Source organism: Phalaenopsis equestris, unplaced genomic scaffold (genome assembly GCF_001263595.1).
Source record: "Phalaenopsis equestris unplaced genomic scaffold, ASM126359v1 Scaffold000002, whole genome shotgun sequence".
Lineage (NCBI taxonomy): Eukaryota > Viridiplantae > Streptophyta > Magnoliopsida > Asparagales > Orchidaceae > Phalaenopsis > Phalaenopsis equestris.
The window spans coordinates 26251319-26269232 of NW_018164444.1; the positions used below are offsets into that span (position 1 = coordinate 26251319).

General features: G+C 32.2%; 1 protein-coding gene across 1 annotated transcript in view; it reads right to left on the reverse strand.

The window, feature by feature from the left end:
* LOC110031347 (dnaJ-related protein SCJ1-like) overlaps nt 1-9087 on the reverse strand; it is a 16574-nt gene extending 7487 nt beyond the window's left edge. Inside the window, exons 1-3 of the mRNA XM_020734514.1 lie at nt 8915-9087; nt 7948-8025; nt 7330-7405 (exon numbers count right to left, since the gene is read on the reverse strand). Of these exons, the coding sequence (XP_020590173.1) occupies nt 7330-7405; nt 7948-8025; nt 8915-9034 (274 nt within the window). The 5' untranslated portion in view covers nt 9035-9087. The remainder of the gene's footprint in view (nt 1-7329; nt 7406-7947; nt 8026-8914) is intronic.
* Nucleotides 9088-17914: the final 8827 nt, after the last annotated feature.

Sequence of the window (17914 nt, forward strand, 5' to 3'; positions counted from 1 at the left end):
TCAAATCCCCCTTTAAATGTCAAAAAAGACCATCCATAAATATAAAAAAAAGGATATGGGGTTAAAGTTGATCCCTGATGTAATCCAACTAAAATAGTAAAATACTTGGTCAATTCTCCTGTTCGAACACAAGTAACAACTCTTGTACACATATCAATAATGACTTGAATATAAGTTAGATCAGCGACTTTCCTTTCTAGAATTCTCCAAAGTTGGAACCTTATCGTAAGTTTTTTTCTAAATCAATAAAAATCATATGTAGACCCTCCTTACTCTCTTTACGTCTCCATCAAACCTCTCAATAAATGTATAGCTTCCATAATAGACTTGCCCGACAGAAATCCAAACTGATTATGAGAAAACTTTGTATGACATCTCTACACATGTTCAATTACTCTCTCCCATAATTTTAAAGTATGACAGGTTAACTTAATTCCTTATAATTTGCACACTCGTGTGCATCCTCTTTACTCTTCCTTCAGTCCTTGGACATCGTTTTAGTTTTAAAATAATATTAAAAAGTTAAGAAAGTCAAGAAAATCCAAAATCTCTTAAATATTTCCACACTTCAAAAGGGATATCATCAGGTCCTACTAATTTTTCACCCTTAGTTTTCATTAAAACCTCCTGAACTCCCTTTTTACTAATGCGACAGTAAAAATAAAAAGTTTAATTATTATTAATAATATTAAGATCACCAAGATAAATCATATTTTCATAAACTTCATTGAAAAGTTTATCAAAATAGCTCACCCAACTAGGATAAATACATTCCTCTAGGAAAAGAATTAGAGGAAAAGTATTTTCTAATTTTCATCTTTAATACACTTGAATTAAATCTTTACACACATTTACACACATACACACATACACACACACACACACACACACACACACACATTTACACACATACACACACACACACACACATTTCTTGTATTTTATTAAAAATCAGTAAAAGATAATTGTGTTCTTAAACTCCCTACGGGCTACCTTATATTTTTCTCAATTTTCTAAGTTTTTATATTTAAACTAATTTTTATAACACAATTTCTTGTATTTTATTTTTTCTTGCACATTTTTATTCCACCACCGATTATTTTTATTCATTAAGACTTTTCCTTTTGATTCTACAAGTACATCGTTCTTCACTTATTTTATAATGTTTGTTACTTTATCGCACATATAATTAGCTACTTTATGAACATCCCCAATTTTGAAATCTTAAAATCTTTAAGTTTATTATAAAAATAATTTTATTTATATCTTTTGGGTGCCCCCATTTAATTTTATGACAATGTTTCATTATATTTTTTATCCTGCAACTTCTTATTTTAACATCTAGAACTAATAATCGATGTTGAGTACTTAAATTTTCACTTAGAATAATTTTACAATCTTTACATTATCGACAATCTCTTTTTCTCAAATAAAAATAATTAATTTATATTTTTTTAAATCTATTCTTATAAGTAATAATATGCTTATCACTTTTATTAAATAAAGTATTACCAATAACAAAATCATAAATTGAAGCAAAATCTAATATAGTTCTACCCTTTCATTAATCAACCCACCGTAGTTTCCATGGATATTTTTAAAATCCTCTACCACTCTACCCACTTGTCCATTTAAACGTCCTTCAATAATATTAATTTTTCAAGAGGTATCATTTGTATTAATTCATCTAAATCATTCCAAAATTTTTCTTTTGCACCTATATCTAAACCTATTTGAGAGCACAAGCAATTATAACACTAAAAATTTTAATATCAATAACAATCTTTAGAGTTATAATTCTATCTTCAATTCTACTAATTTTAACAACATTATCTTTGAAACACTTATTTATAATTACACTTATATTATTTTTAGCATGACTCCTACCTAAATACCGATTTAAACCCTAAGTTATTAATTTCCTTAGTATTTTCTCCAACACATATAGTTTCTTGAATACATAAGATATTTATCTTTCTATGAACCATAATATTTTTTAATTCCATTAATTTACCTGTGAGAGCACCTATATTTCAAGATTGTATCCTAAAATTAATTTCATGGACTAACTTCTTTATCTGCATCAATCCATAATGTGGAAACCCTTGCTGATTTAAAAATACGCCCTGGTGTCAGTGTAGCGGCCCTTGCACACTTATCACTATATTTAAGTCATACAGCATGTCGCTTCCAATGAATGCCATAACATTTACACAATAATTTAAATGATTCATATCATAATTTTTTGACAAAAATTTTACAATGATTATTGACCACCTAACACAATCGTCCACTTTTTGCATTTGAGGCTTGGGGCCCAACGATGGCAGTGTTAAATTTACCTTGCAAGCATCTCTATAAATAATAAAAGAAGATATGGACTCAATGTTAATCCTTGACATAAACCTAAATTACTTCATAACTCTTGGACCACTAAATAACTACTTAAACTAGTCAGTTCTCTATCACAAAACTATTTAATAATGTCGAAATATCCATGACGACATTTTACCTTGAGGCATACTGAAGTAATTTATGTTACGCTTGATCATATGTCCTGTGAATATCAATGAAAATCCTTTAGATATTCTCTATATTTCTACATTAATTATCTTAATATGAAAATCATTCCCATAGTAGTCTTCATGGCATGAAATCAAAATTGTTTTCTAAAACTAATGAAATTTTCTAAGTATATAATCAATTACTTGCTCTCATAGCTTTTTTGTATCACTCATTTAATTTTATTCATTTATATTTAACATCATCTTAAACATTGATTTTATTTTTAAATATTAATAGTAAAAAATAATTTCTTTGATTGTTTGGCATCAACTTAGTCTTCAAATGTCTATTAAAAAAGTATAAAACAAACTACTATAATATCACCCATCACTCTCCAAATCTCAATATACATTTCATCTAGACCTAAAATAATGTGCCTATGCATCTTCCTTAAAGCCAATTCCAATTCATATTTTTTATTAATAAATAATAAACTTTACTACATAAACTTTAACTCTTCCAAACTAATTTCATGATTAAACATCTCAATTGGTAATTTCACAAAGCGATACTATCATCCTTTTTGTTTATTTAAACAAAAATTTATAATAACATACAACTTATTTTGAAAAAAAAAAGTCATTACCATCATCATTAATTATATTATTTTATCCCAACTATTCGTAGGCAACTTTATGAATATTTCTATATTTATTCTTGTAGAATGGCACATGAGTTGTCAAATCAAATTTACCCACATCATTCTGTAAATCGGTAGCATGACCTTTCACACAAATTCTAGCTCAATTTCCCTCCCAACCCAACGTTCAGTTTTACTTGCTCGTCCACTGGCACAGTTTGCCCTATGTTGTACAAGTAAAAAAAAGGTCAAATTTTATTTTGCACTTCAGTAAGAGTTACTCCCATTTTTTTCTCAGATACAACATTTCCCACTACCTTCATAACTTCACACATATTCATTTTAGTATTTTTACAATTTAATTTGTAATTTAATTTCTTAGCCAATACTCTATATGAAAAATATTGCCAATCTAATTGCAATCTATAAAATATCTCCTCATACCTGTCGAAATTCATTTTATCATATAAAAACATATAACACTTCTTTATTTTACCAACCAAGCTTTAATTATAAAGGAATGCCTCTATAACAATTATCATGTAAAAAATTAAAACAAATTAAGCCTATCACATTTAGATAAGATTAAATCTAAAACTTCCTCCAAACAATTCATGCGTGACCAATTTAGATTTGGAGTATCACGACTATCAAAACTGATCCAAAATGATCTCTCAAATAAAAATTGTGACAAAAATTTAATTCCAAATTAGTCACTTGACTGTATAAATTGATCTCAATTAAGTCTCTAAGGGACCATTTCAAATCAAGTTTGTATGGACAAGATACTAAATTGGAAATTTTTTATACTCATAAGACAAATTTGGATGCATACAAATAATTGAGGAATTACTTGGGAGTTAACACTATTTAATTATCACTTTTTTCTTTTTATTTTTTAATTTAAATATCACTTGACGCCCTTAAAAATCATTTTTTAATTTAAATATCACTTGATGCCCTTAAAAAACATTAATTTCACATCAAATAAAATGACATGTTATGTACTCAATCTTAAATCTGCCAAACTTTTTACTAACTATGAAAATGTTCACACCTAGAAAAAATATATAAAATGTGAATATTATATCTTACATATCTTCTATAAACATCTCTGTACACAATACATAATGAGAAAAGAACATTAAGTTGATCATTCATGTAGCATGTTCTAAAAAACATTTTAATCAAATCAGAACTACTTTCAAATTTATACATCGCAGCATACACTTCTTAAATAGCTGAGGCATATCTTTGATGCATGCATATACATTATTACCCATCAAATAGATTCTCATTATACTTTATCAAGTTTTTTCAATAACAATAAAATTTGTAATATCATTATATTGCTCTTTATACTTCTTTCAATGTTTCTCATAACGCAAAATCATAAAAATAGCAAATTTAACCTCGAACACAAAGTAATTTGTATTGGTCAATGTTAAATCACCCTCTCCAACAATTTTATTTTATGAAACATAAGCAAAATTACCACAAATCTTAACACCTTCCTCGCAGCTCAATGAAGATAGCAAAATGTATTTTCTTTAATTATTTGATAATTTATAATCCATTCTGTCATTAAATAAAAAACATTTCTCTACAATATTACTTTAAAAAATCAAATTACTCTCTAACTAGTGTTTCATATATAACTAAAATTTTTAAATATTTTTCAAAAGGCCATTAAACCTTGATATTTAAAAACAATAATTTTGATCATTCTATTCTTCTTAAAAACTTCTTCCTAAGGGCTTCATCCATTAATTTCTTTTTCATTTCGATATGGTTTACAGATTATGTATCACTCACTAGAAGACCTTCAATTCAATTCATAATAAAGGAATAAATACAAAAAAAACTAAAATACAAACAATAAACATATATGACTTACTAAATACATGAAAAACTTCATTAAATTTATATTTTCCTTCCACCAACACTGCCTCTCAAGTCGTAGCCACTAAATTTGCTAGAAATCGGTAGTTGCGTAGGATTGAACAATGAAAAAATCTTAGATTCCTGATACATATTTCAGTCAATTGTTATTCACTCGGATCATGAGTGATGATCCTTGACTAAATATGCCCAATAAAATGACAATCAACTTCAAAATATTTAGCCCTTCAGTAGATAACTAGATTGCTAACAATATAAATGTAACTTGATTATAGGAAATTTGCATGCGCTGATTAACTTCACAAATAACAAAAATATATCAAGCCTAGTGACAAACAAACAGATAAGATTATCAACCAAAAAACCATCATAACCAAGTCTCTCTCTCTCTCTCTCTCTCTACCATCATAGAGTCCGTCTCTCTCTCTCTACCATCAAAACCAAGTCTCTCTCTCTCTCTCTCTCTCTCTCTCTCTCTCTCTCAAATAAGAGTCCTTGCACTAGCCTTTTAATATAAAAATATTTTCTTTTTAATCTTTACCTTTCCATCTTCCGTGACCATTGCTCCCACTATAAGACCTCCCTAATGCCAATTAATGAAAAAAATACACCATGCGTGAGCAATATTGACGATGAAAAATAAACTACAATCTTGCAATTAATATATAAAATATTTTACATCGTGTGGTTCAATGAGTTTATCCCACTCAGTTAAAAGGCTCCACAAAGAGATTTTTACTACTAAAAGGATGAGTACAATAATCAATCATCGATGTTCCCATACCTTTCTTGCCTTTTATTCTCTCCACTCTATTAGTTTTATTTTGTTATCTCCATCTCTTTAATCTCAGTCTGCCCCAATAGTTCCTCCAAAATTCTAATAAAATAATCAACAAGGACTGTTCACAATATCATAAAAGTGTTAAATCATAAAATGATCCTCCCAATATTCATATGAGGCCAATTTAGTTTCAAAATATTACATTTGTACAATTTAGTTCCTCGGTTATACAAAATTAGTCTGAAATGGTCAATATGAATAAATTGAGGTCAATTTTGTATAGTCACGAGGGGTGAGGGGCAGTTAATTTGAGATAAATTTTGTATTACAATTTTCGCATGCAGTAATATTTTTTATCAATTTGTATATTTGATGGACTAAATTGGTAAATTAAGATAATTTGAGACTAGATTGGCAACATATGAATAGTCGGTGGACTATTTTTATATTTACTCTTACAATAAAACAATCTTTTTATCATTCTAATCGCAAGTTTGATGTGGGAGTGTCAGTACAACTATTGTCCACATTATGTTAAAGTTCAATTTTTATGTCTTAGCTCTTTGTTTTTATGTGTTTTTCCATTTGGATGACAAACTTATAAAAAGGGGGGGCTTAGTGCTTACAAATATGGGTTGTTCTATGAATAAGAGAGAAGTATTTTTAGAATTGGGAGTTTCTTTCTTTTGTGAAAATTGAGCTAGCCCTTTCATTTTCCTAGCAGTTATATCCTAGAATTGGCAGCTCATGTGGTGTCTTGCCATGTGTATTATTGTGCTTCTTTACATCAATAATAGTCATTTTTGTTGTTCTATGTCTCCAAAAAACTTCACAGTAATTTTTTATTACTGTTTTGTCGAAATTTTACAGTCATACCATTTGTCCATATCAAAGCTTCTATAGAATTCAACAGTGACCTTCAATAATAGTTAAATAGTAGTAATACTAGAAGCCAACCACAATAGTCGTCCACTTTATTTGGCAGCATATCACATTGTAATACAATAAATACAACACTAAACATCATTGCCAAAGCGGACTTAAATGTGTCAACTTTCCACATTAGAAGGCATGTAATCAAGCCTTTTTATGCATGCCCTCAAAGAAATTTTACTTCAGAATTCTAAGAAATAGGCTTGAGGCAAACAATAACATAACCCAGCAAAGCTAAGACAACTGTAATAAGCAATGCTAGTATATTGAATCGTATTTTATTTGTTCTATAATGAAAAATATTAGTAGTGGGTCGTGAAACATCTAATTTGCGACCAATTATATGAATGACCATTTGGATCGTTCCAGTTTGCACTCATGGTGCATACCAAGTAAATAAATAAGTTCAATATGCATGGCGAAAATGCAATTTGAATTCATAAAACTGGTAACACAAATATCAATATAAAATGTGCATGACTCATGAAGTATGCACTTTGACAAGTAATGGAATATGTGAGAATCATGTTTTGAAAAAAGAATACTTTAACAAAACTTAGGAGATCACCTTTGTATGCTTCATTAATCTCTTGAAACTTTGTCGTTGAACAGTCTTCACCTTTCTTTTTATCTGGGTGCCATTTCTAGGCAATCAAGTAGAAACAGTCAAGACAACTATGGTGACACAAACTAACACTGGGAATAAAAAGCAAGTAAATTGAAAATTTAAAAACGTCAAACTAGACAATGCCTGTGAACATGCAGTTTTCAACCATAATAAATGCTTCCCCATAATATGACAAGGAAATGGCACAAGCTATATGAATATGATCACAATACCTTTCAACCTTCCACCACGCACTAAGTATAAGATAATTTCAAAATAAATAGCAAAATAGAAAGAAATTTACATGCATACCACAAAATACTTATGTATTTACATATCTAACACCCAAATTTTGATATTTACACTTACAACACCTTGTTGCCACTTGAACGTGCGCATGAAAGATGCATTTCACATTTAAAAAGATAGTGATGGTGGTATTTTTGATGAGATGTTAAAGATCTGAGCGGTATGCATGTAAACATGAATATTTGGCTGTTCGATATATAAATACATAAGAATTATGTGGTATGTATGTAAATGCGTCTAAAATAAAAAATGTCTGGTTGGAAAACAAACCAATGCAAGACGGATATAATTGGACCGGATGCATTCTTCATTGGCATCATACTTAACTTCCAAAATTCGGTAATAATCCTACACAAGAAGAAGTTACACAAGATCAACTAAAGTTTGCATAAACATAGACACCTCTATGGTAAATAAAAACTCCTCAGGGTGCAAAAGTAAAGAAAATAAAAATAAATAAATAATATTGATTAAGATGAACAATTATGCCCACAATATGATTTAAGCGCAAACATGCTATTACATCATCATATAAAGTTTTGCAAAGAGGCCATAATACGTATAAAAAGACAATTTTTATATCAATGTTAGAAAAATTTAACAGTATTTTTATACAAGAAAATATTATATGCAACTAATGATGAAGCTGAATAAAGATGCAATAAAAATTATCATAATTACTCCACAAAATCTGACTAAATGCTAAAACTGCGGAAATCTAAGTTTAAAATATTTAAGAGGAAAAAAATTTCTCATCAACTCACAATCCATTCCAAATCAACGAAGCAATTATTTTCTTCCCACGTCTCTATATTCCAAAGCTTTCTCATCACCTCTTCACTGTTCACTCTCTTCATCCATACAATCATCGTTCCTCCGATTTCCACTTCGCCATGGCCCCATGCATTCATCCACAAACACAAACTGTAAACAAGAGGAATCCCCTGCAACATACTGCCCTAAAATTCCCCATATACTACTTGTTTCCTCAGCCATATTTGTTCAGAAAGACATTCAACTCCGAACAAAATCTTCAACCTCAACGCAGACAATGAAAACAGTGCAACAACGCAACAATGTTTCATCGTTCCCTGCGTACTAAGAACCATCCAGTACACAAACCTCCATGATTTTCTCAAAGACTATCTATCATCCGGTAACTCAAACGCATCGGAAAACAATCCAACACCTAAAACAAATCGAGAAAGGGAGTCACTGCGTGTTAGGTTTAGGTTACCTTCGGCTTTAATAAGAGGGCGAGATCGAGATCTATTGTAGATTCGTACTGTTCTTCTCCATCGTCCACAAAGGCTCCAAACTCTTCCCACTGCATTTCTTTACCCCATCCGTTACTCATCGGCCGCAGATATTTCGGCGTTCATGTTAGGTCCAGTGTATCATAAGCTAATGTTAAGTTCAACCCTATAAATGTTGTGGTGTTTTTGAAAATATATATAATCATTTCGTTTGTGTGTTTTTTAAAATGCTGAATGTTGTATTTAAATTTTTACAATACCGTATTTCAAGATAAATAGTTTATTTTAAAACGTACAGGCTGTCCCAAACAAATCCTAAATAAATGAGATTTTCATTTATCACAAGGAGGTTAAAAAAATGAATTTGCTCTAAGATTAATATTTTAATTCAAAAATAAAATCTACTTTGAAAATTGCATTAGAAATGAAATAAAAATTGAAGAAAATAAAATCTACTCTGACAATTTGAAAATTGCATTAGAAATGAAATAAAAATTGAATTTTCAGTTTAAGGGTGTGTTTGGCTTAAAGAATGACTCTGATTAATAAATATGGATTTATTAAATTCACTTCATAGCTCTATTTATTAAATCCAGATTTAAGATGAATCGGAGGCAAAATTCACGCCATAAATATGAAATTTCATAAATTCATAGTACTATCTTTTTGAAGCTTTTTAAATTATTTTTAGAAAGTATTTTTTTTTAATTATTCCAATATCATTTATTTTTAGATCCTTAATGCACTTAAATATCTAATAATTATTATGTGATTAAGTAAATCAACACAAGTCTTCTATGAAAAGTGATTTGGTATTTTGAAAACATAATCAAAATGTTGCTCAAAATTCTAAAAATAAACTGTCATTCTTCACATGTGAACGAGATATCTAAACTATAATGTATTGATGGCTTAGAAATCTAAATAATTAGATAGCATTTCTAGATAATAGGCATCGATAATTACCGCTAGCAAGCGACATCTCTAATTGTCGTTGTCTATCGTTGCAACCCAATTGTCATAGCCCAACTATAGTTCTCCGATCGTTAACATTTGATCATCACCCAACTATGAGCGAGTGATTATTGTCATCGGACTGTTGTTACATGTCTGTCGTCTCCTACCATCATCACATTTTGCCAATTAATGCTTCATACACCATCTCCTGTCATGAATCAACATTAATATCTCTTATTCCTTATTATTTTTAAGCTATTTTTCACAATATTAAGAAAATTTAAGACCAATCATCCAAATATTATAATGCATCCTTCTCTAATTAATAAGAATGGTAAAGTCTTGTAATCAACATCTATTTAGTGGATTATATCCACTAGTATGCCCACTGGTTTTTTTTTTTCCTTCATTTTGAATTTTCATGTAAAACTTGCTGCAATACTTAAGCTTTTTCTTGTTCTATCAATGGATTATTGTGCAATTCCAATACATAAAAGGCTTATTAACGCAAATGTATAAGCATGCAATAATGACATTTTGTTGAGATCAATTTGTTATAAATTATAGAAGGGTTACATTTTTGCTTGCATAGATTTTGTGCTAGTACATGCATAAAATTCTAAGGCAAGAGGATAAAGCAATAAGTGAAACACAATAGCTTAGAATATCTTTAAAAATCAGCATTCAGTTACGAAGCATGAGCAAAAATAGTAATATGTTATTATAACAATTCTAGTAAATCAGACACCTTTCATAATCTCATGAATCTGACAAGGAATAATAAAAATTTACATGTTAAGAAATTGAGAGATTCACATTAAGGACTATGTAGTAGCTACTTTTAAATTATTTATCCAAATGTATTCACGCTTAAACAAAACATTGTTAAGGAAATTAAGAACGATCAAGAAATTGGCAATGAGATGTTAAACTAATTTTTTATGATATTAAAAAACACCTTGTCCCTTGCCTATTTGCGCCTCTTTCTTGTTCTAGTCAAAACGACCTTAGCATTCGTCCTCTTCAGATTCTCCTCCATAGGTCACAGCTTAAAAAAAAATAATAATGAAGTAAGAAAGGAAAGTTTGAATATGTAAAAAAACTAAGAAGAAACAAAATGAGTATCAACAAGATATTTATATAAGAAAATCTCCATAATATAAATCAAAGAAGAGTAAACTAAAGTAAATCAAATCATACTTGACCCGAAACAATATATAATAAAGATTCTATAGAAAAACCTATATAACCAAATCATAATACAAAATCAAAAATATTTTATTATGAGTTTAAATAGATCTCCCACAATGATGTATCATTGTTTTCAATTCCATCATGGGGGTACTCAGGAAAACTCTTGATAAAAGAAGTTATGCTTGCTTGCTATGACTCCATAAAAAATAGTTCCCAAGGTGATTTTTTTCTGTCTTAGCAAGGGGAAACTCTTATTGATGGAGTTTCGGCACTATTTTTGGTGTGGGCTTTGCCCGTAAGAAGCTGTCGGTCATCGGAATTGAAATCCCGTTGCCCGCTTCGGAATGACGTTTTTAAAAAAAAATTTAGTTTTGAAAAAGATGAAGTCAAACTGACCCCATAATTTTCATAGTTTAAATGAAAGAGCGTTTTACCTCAAATCTTGTATATATCCCGAAGGATGAAAGCAAGAATTGAGAGTGAGGCTCGATCCTAATTAAATAGGAATAATCTGGTCAACATCAGATCCATCATCCAAGACTATTGAGACTCTAAGTCTATTTGGCTATGAAGGTAGTCAATCCAACCCGATCAGATACCACCTTTCAACAACATGGGATTTGCATTGTTCAGAAAGGCTTTGTAGCTCTAAAGTCAAGAGAATGAAACATTTAAGCTCTTTTCACCCTACCCAGGTTGAATAATGTATTGTTCGACTTATATCCGCCAGAGGTATGATAGAAAGGTTTACGTAGCATAAGAAAGACAAACGATCCTTCTATAAAGTCAAATCATACCATAAAGGACCCATGATCTTGTCTAGGTTGGGGCTTTCTCTAACACCTTAAACACGCTAAACAAAACCACCTAAGTGTATAAAGCATATGCTTGGTCAGTCAGGTTGAGAAGTGAAAACACATTACCTTTAAGGTGGCATCAATTTTTGATGTTACGCGCGTTGGATATCTTTTCGAGTAATATGGTATCACATAACATTCATGCACAGCTTCCCATAACTCAAGAAATCTATAAAACTCTCTCATATGCATTTCTGGAAAATTAGGGTTTGGACGATACACCCGCATAGTGGTTAATGACTCCCATTGACATTAAAATCTCTGATATCAAGCCTATAAAAATACTCATTTTTAAAGTTATAGGATCATGTTAATTCATACATAGTCTCTTGTACCTTACGGATGGATGAAGCTCTTTACCAGACACTTTTCGCAAGGGTTGGGGTTTATAGGCCTAAACCTAAGAGCCTTGCAAGTAGTTGCCCAGTCTGAGCACCTAGCTGCCCAAAAAAACATCCAACAACCACAAAAACCGAGAGAGCAGAAAGTAACAATTCGGTCCTCGCGCTTAAAAAACACCCCAACTATTTCAAGGTCATGATCTTTTTGCGATTTAAACCAAATTGAGGCCAACCCAAGCCCCCAAACAGCCAAAAAGTGCATGATTCCCTTAAGCAAAGGGAAGATATGCATTAGGGAGGCAAAAATGGATGATGACCTTTTTTAGGGGTTTTTAGATAGAGTTTTAAGAGAGGAGATTGGCCATTTTTTGGAAGGGAGAGGGGAGCAAGGTTGATCTTTGATCCTTCTGGAGAAGAGCTCATGAGAGGGTGAGAAAGGAGAAAAGTTGTCTTCTTCTTCCTCTTGATCTTTAGCCCCAAAAATTCACTTTAAGAGGGTGCTCCATGAGGAGGCGGCGTGCACATAAATCCACCCGCTGCACAATCCTCTTTAACGAGAGATGTGTTACCTTACCTCATGCGACACCGTTAAGGAGTGCTATAGGTACCTCACGTTACATCAAATACAAGTCATGATTTCTAGCCACTGAAATCGTGTGAGGAACAATGTTTGTCTGCCTAGGCGTGTGATTTTAAGTTGACATGAATCACATTTCCTATAATATCTGACATTCAGCATATTTTGTATGTTTGTCATTTGCCTTGGGAACCTTGTGCATTGATTGAATGTATAAATGTGTTCATTTGAGCGCATCTCAAGCAAAGAGTAATTCTTTTTATAGGTGCCCTATACTCAATGCAAAATCATCCAAGTATTGTATGCTTGTTGCATGACACCCGGGTCAGTTTCCGAGCAAAGTGTAATTCCTTTTATAGGTGGCCAGTACTCGATAGACATGGTTTTTATGTGGCATGCGCATGTGAAATTCTTGCATATGCATTTGCATGATGTGTGATTTGACTCTTTTGTTTTCATTATGATCATTCATATCTCAATCGAACAATCACAATCTATTGGATTTGTTGCATGTTATATGTGCATCACCTAGCTGCCTTGATGACAAATCCTACTCATTAGATGAGTATCTCAGTTGTTGATCGTAATACTTAAAAAAGCATTGCTCGCAATATATGCAAGTTTTTGTATTATGACCCGCATATGTATGACCGTGCTAAAGTTCTAAGGGCTTTAAAGTGCATCACTTGCATATTACAAACCCACATTTAATGTTCCAATGTTTTAAAATATAAAAATGGATATTTTTCTTATTTATATTGTCCATTCTATTTTAAGATTTACATAATTTAGTCCAACTCTTTTTTAAAATGTCATCCCCTAGAGTCATATTTTAGATCCCTTTAATTTTTAGGATAGGGCCAATGTTGGCGACCCTGTCATGCTCATATGGTAGCCCTTACCCACAATGTGCACACACATTTAGATGTTTTGATTAGGCCACATTGTGTTTAGATGGTTCGCTAAACTAGGGCTAGGGTATTTATGTCCTAATTTTTGTTCTTTGGTTTGTGCTCTAGCCAAGCATTCTTTTGTTTGTGTGTTTACCGGTTGTGGACTTGTGCATTAGTATATTAGGTCGATATTTTTATGGGGATTCATGTCCAACATAGAGGGGTTATAATGATTTATGTTGATGCCTTTTCTGCATGTGTTGTCAAGCTCTCCTCTTGTCCGGCATGGTTCATCACGTTGCATGTAGTTACCTTTTATGCTAACTTGATTATCGTGCTGGTTGAATTTTTTATAAGACTTTATTATGTACCTTCTATAGTCTTAGGGGAGTCAATACTAGAAATAAGGTACAAGCACATGTTCTGAGGTGTTTGATGCAAGAACCACCTAGCTCGTGCCCCGTACATTAATTCTAGATTTTTACTTTGATGTATAACATTAGAACCAAACATGTATATATGAAGTGTGTCCACCTTTTTTTACTTTTTTGGGATATGTTTATGATCCAGTGGCACTAGACCTGTGTTATTTTTTTTATACTTAGCTTGATTTACTTTGTGTTGTGTGCTGATTTTTTTGCTTTCTTTTATTGTGGTTTGTCTGGGAATTGTGTGAATATATAATTTAATCTCTTTAAGGACCTAAATTTTTTATTAATAAAAAACATAATATAATATTGAGATAAAATCAAAATTTTGAATTAAAACATTCCAACTATTTAATACCCGCATTTATTTTTCTGCATGGCCTTTGGGCTAGTTTTAAAACAGTTTGCATAACATGAAAATATTCCAAGTCATCACTAATAGGGCCTCCATATTAGGTCTTTAGTTAATCGCATCATTTTGCATGTCCCAAGGAGAAGCGCTCATGTTTCTTCAACCCAACTAACCCATCATAGTTCTACTTATGTGGTTATCTAACATACTTTAGTTAATTGCATCATTTTGCATGTCCCGAGGAGAAGCGCTCATGTTTCTTCAACCCAACTGACCCATCATAGTTCTACTTATGTGGTTATCTAACATGCTTAGGGTGTTAAATGCTTCCCTGACCTAGCTAGAGTATAAGTTCTTTGTGAGGTGGTTTTGGATTTATAGTTGGACTCCTCTTATCTTTTCTATTTCAACGGCATCTCTGCAATTGATTTGGCGAGTACAAGTCCCACCTCTATATACTTTACCTTTAGAGGGTCATAGAGCATTAGAGTTCTCATTCTTTTGACCTTAAGAATACCAAGGTTTTTTTGGACGACAAAAGTCATGGATTGTTATCAGGGGGTCTCAGGTTGAGTTGGGTCAACACCTTCTCAATCAGGTAGACTTAGGGTCCTAATAGCTTGGGGTGTCATATTTATGGTATCTCGACACAGTTACTTCTGTCAGAGTAGAATTTCTCCACCACCCTTTTGTTGAGCCTCTTTGAGCCTATTCATCCTTTTGTGACTTTATTGATGTCGTTTTGATGGTCTTAATTGTCGATAGACCACCTTTAATTTTGGAAACAACGATTCACTCTCTGTCATTTTGACCAGATCATGCCTTAAAGCATAGGATGTTCCTGCTAAGTTGACTTGGTATTTCTCAAGCCTTGTCTATCTGCTTGTCATCGTCCATTTGTGGATATGAGGGATTCACCCTCTCCCATGTGGCTCGGTATAGACTTTCGAGATGGCGAGATGCTTCTGATTAAAATAGACATTCTTTTGGAGACATATCCACAAATTATCATGGTAAAATAAGCAAGATCCCTTTTAATTAGTCTATTCTTGGGTATCCCCAAGATATAATTATACAAAGGAATATATTCTTTTGGGAGTTCTATTTACCTCAGAGCAAAAAATATTCTTTTTTGCTCTTTGGTTATGGGTGACTTATATAGGTATTTTTTTTGGATATCATGATTTGAGATATTTTGATCTAATTTTGTTTGAATCTACACTCTCGATCTACCGCATGAGGATTGTCGTATATAAGCCTTCCATATTTCTTTTTAAAAATTTATTTTTCATTTTTTGTCGGATATCATTTTTTTCGATTCTTTTCTTCTTTGGGTCATTTTATGGTCCCAGAGAGAGAGATTTATTTGAAAAAAGAATCATACGAAGACATATAAATACACAAGTTGGTGACTCCAAGTTTCATTTAAAAAAAACAAAAACATTTTGGCAACTTTGTTTGGGAAGAGTCTCTCTCTCTCTCTTTCTCTCTCCATAGTAGGAGTCTTGCTTATATTACCATGACATGGTATCTGAAACAAAAACATTCTGGCAACTTTGTTAGGGAAGAGTCTCTCTCTCTCTCTCTCTTTCTCTCTCCATATTAGGAGTCTTGCTTATATTACCATGACATGGTATCTTTCCTCGAGTCACTCTTGATAGCTTGTGAATACATGGATTTCAAATCTCTGTGTTTGTTGCTACGGTTAGCGACTCAAAACTATTTTGTCCCTTTTTCTCACCCTTGGTATTTTAGTTGTTGCACTTTCACATGTATCAATGTTGTTGTATGTTTTTTATTGATTTTCTTAACCTTTCCTTGATATTAATTGGTACCCCTTTTAGTTGACATAAAATGATAGTCAAAAGTGGATCACGATCGAGAATTCTGGGTGGAACTTTGCTTCCTTTTCTTCCTTTAATATGGGGTTATAACATTAGATTCATTTAAGCACCTTGCCCGGATTACTTTGGGTAATCTTGATTCTGCTGAGGCATCTAATTTGTGCCCTTCTCTTAAGAAAGAGAGCCATGCTTATAAAGCTACTCCTACAATGGTAGCTCACATCATGTCAACCTCTTCTACAAAGAAGAGGATGGTTCCTGACTGTGAAGCATCGTAGTGCATGACTGTCTTCTCTAGACTTTGGGGCGTCCATCCGTGTTCTCATGGATCTTCCTACCTACGTTAGGTGAGTCTTCTGACAACTCTAGAGCTACTAATGTTGTCCCGACTCTCGTCATTTCAAGTCCCTCTGAGGCTATACTTACTCTTAGATTGGGTAGGACTGCCCGGAGGATCAGAAACAAATTGTTACTGTAACAAGGTCTACAACATTTTTCTACATCTGTTTTGTTTCCAGCCTAGGAGGAATCTCAAATACCTCTGGTAAATAATCTTTTTACCATTCTGTTTGGTTGTGATGATTATGTCCCCGCTAGAATTGCTAGGAGGACTTTCACTCCTTCAAGCACAAATTATCTTAAGCCTGTTGACTATATTGACAAGACCACCACAAGCCTTCTGAGTAAGAATATTATAGGGGAAATTTCCATTTAATAGGAAAATTTCTTATTTCTAGAGGATAAGTTTTTTGCATGAATTTCTGAGACATCAAAGTGAGTGATGATAAAGCTACAAGGTCAGCGCAGCTAAAGGTCGAGCTTTGCCCGTTGACTGCACAAAGGAAAATATGTTGAGATTTTCATACCTATTTTATACTATTTTTTATGATAATTGCACTTTAAAGAAAGTTATTTTTGATGTTTTATTGCATGAATGACGAATTCGGGTCATTGGAGCAAAAAGATGCAAAAAGAAGCGAATTTGGAGCGAAAAGGACCCAAATGTGAAGATTTGAACTATAACAGCGGCGCCGACGGTGAGATTTTCCCAAGACTCCAAAATTAATTCACATAGAAGGCCCGCCGACAGCATCCTTGAGGCTGCCAACGGTGAGCTCGACGGTTATGTCCAACTAGGCTTTGAATGAGGACGAATTTTGGAGGGGTGCTTAGGCAACTCTTAGGAAAACTCATCCACAAATTTAAAAGTAGATTTTGGCCAAAAATTAGAGAGGTCCTGGATGTAGTTCGAGGAGTTGGAAGGTTAGAACAACTGGAGAGGTTCTATTAGAGTTTGCTAGAGAGTCAAAATTGTGAGAAATTCTTTCAGAGATTGTAAAAGTGGAGTCAAAGTGAGAGATTTCTTAAAGCCCAAAAACTTGACAGCGACTTTATATATGCTTAAAAATAGAAGTATTTAATACTACTGTTAAAAGATTTAATTCCTCAGCAACTGTACCAAAACTTAATAACAGTTATAAATTCGATAAAGATGGATGTATAAAATATTCAATAATTGTAAATTCACACTTATCAAC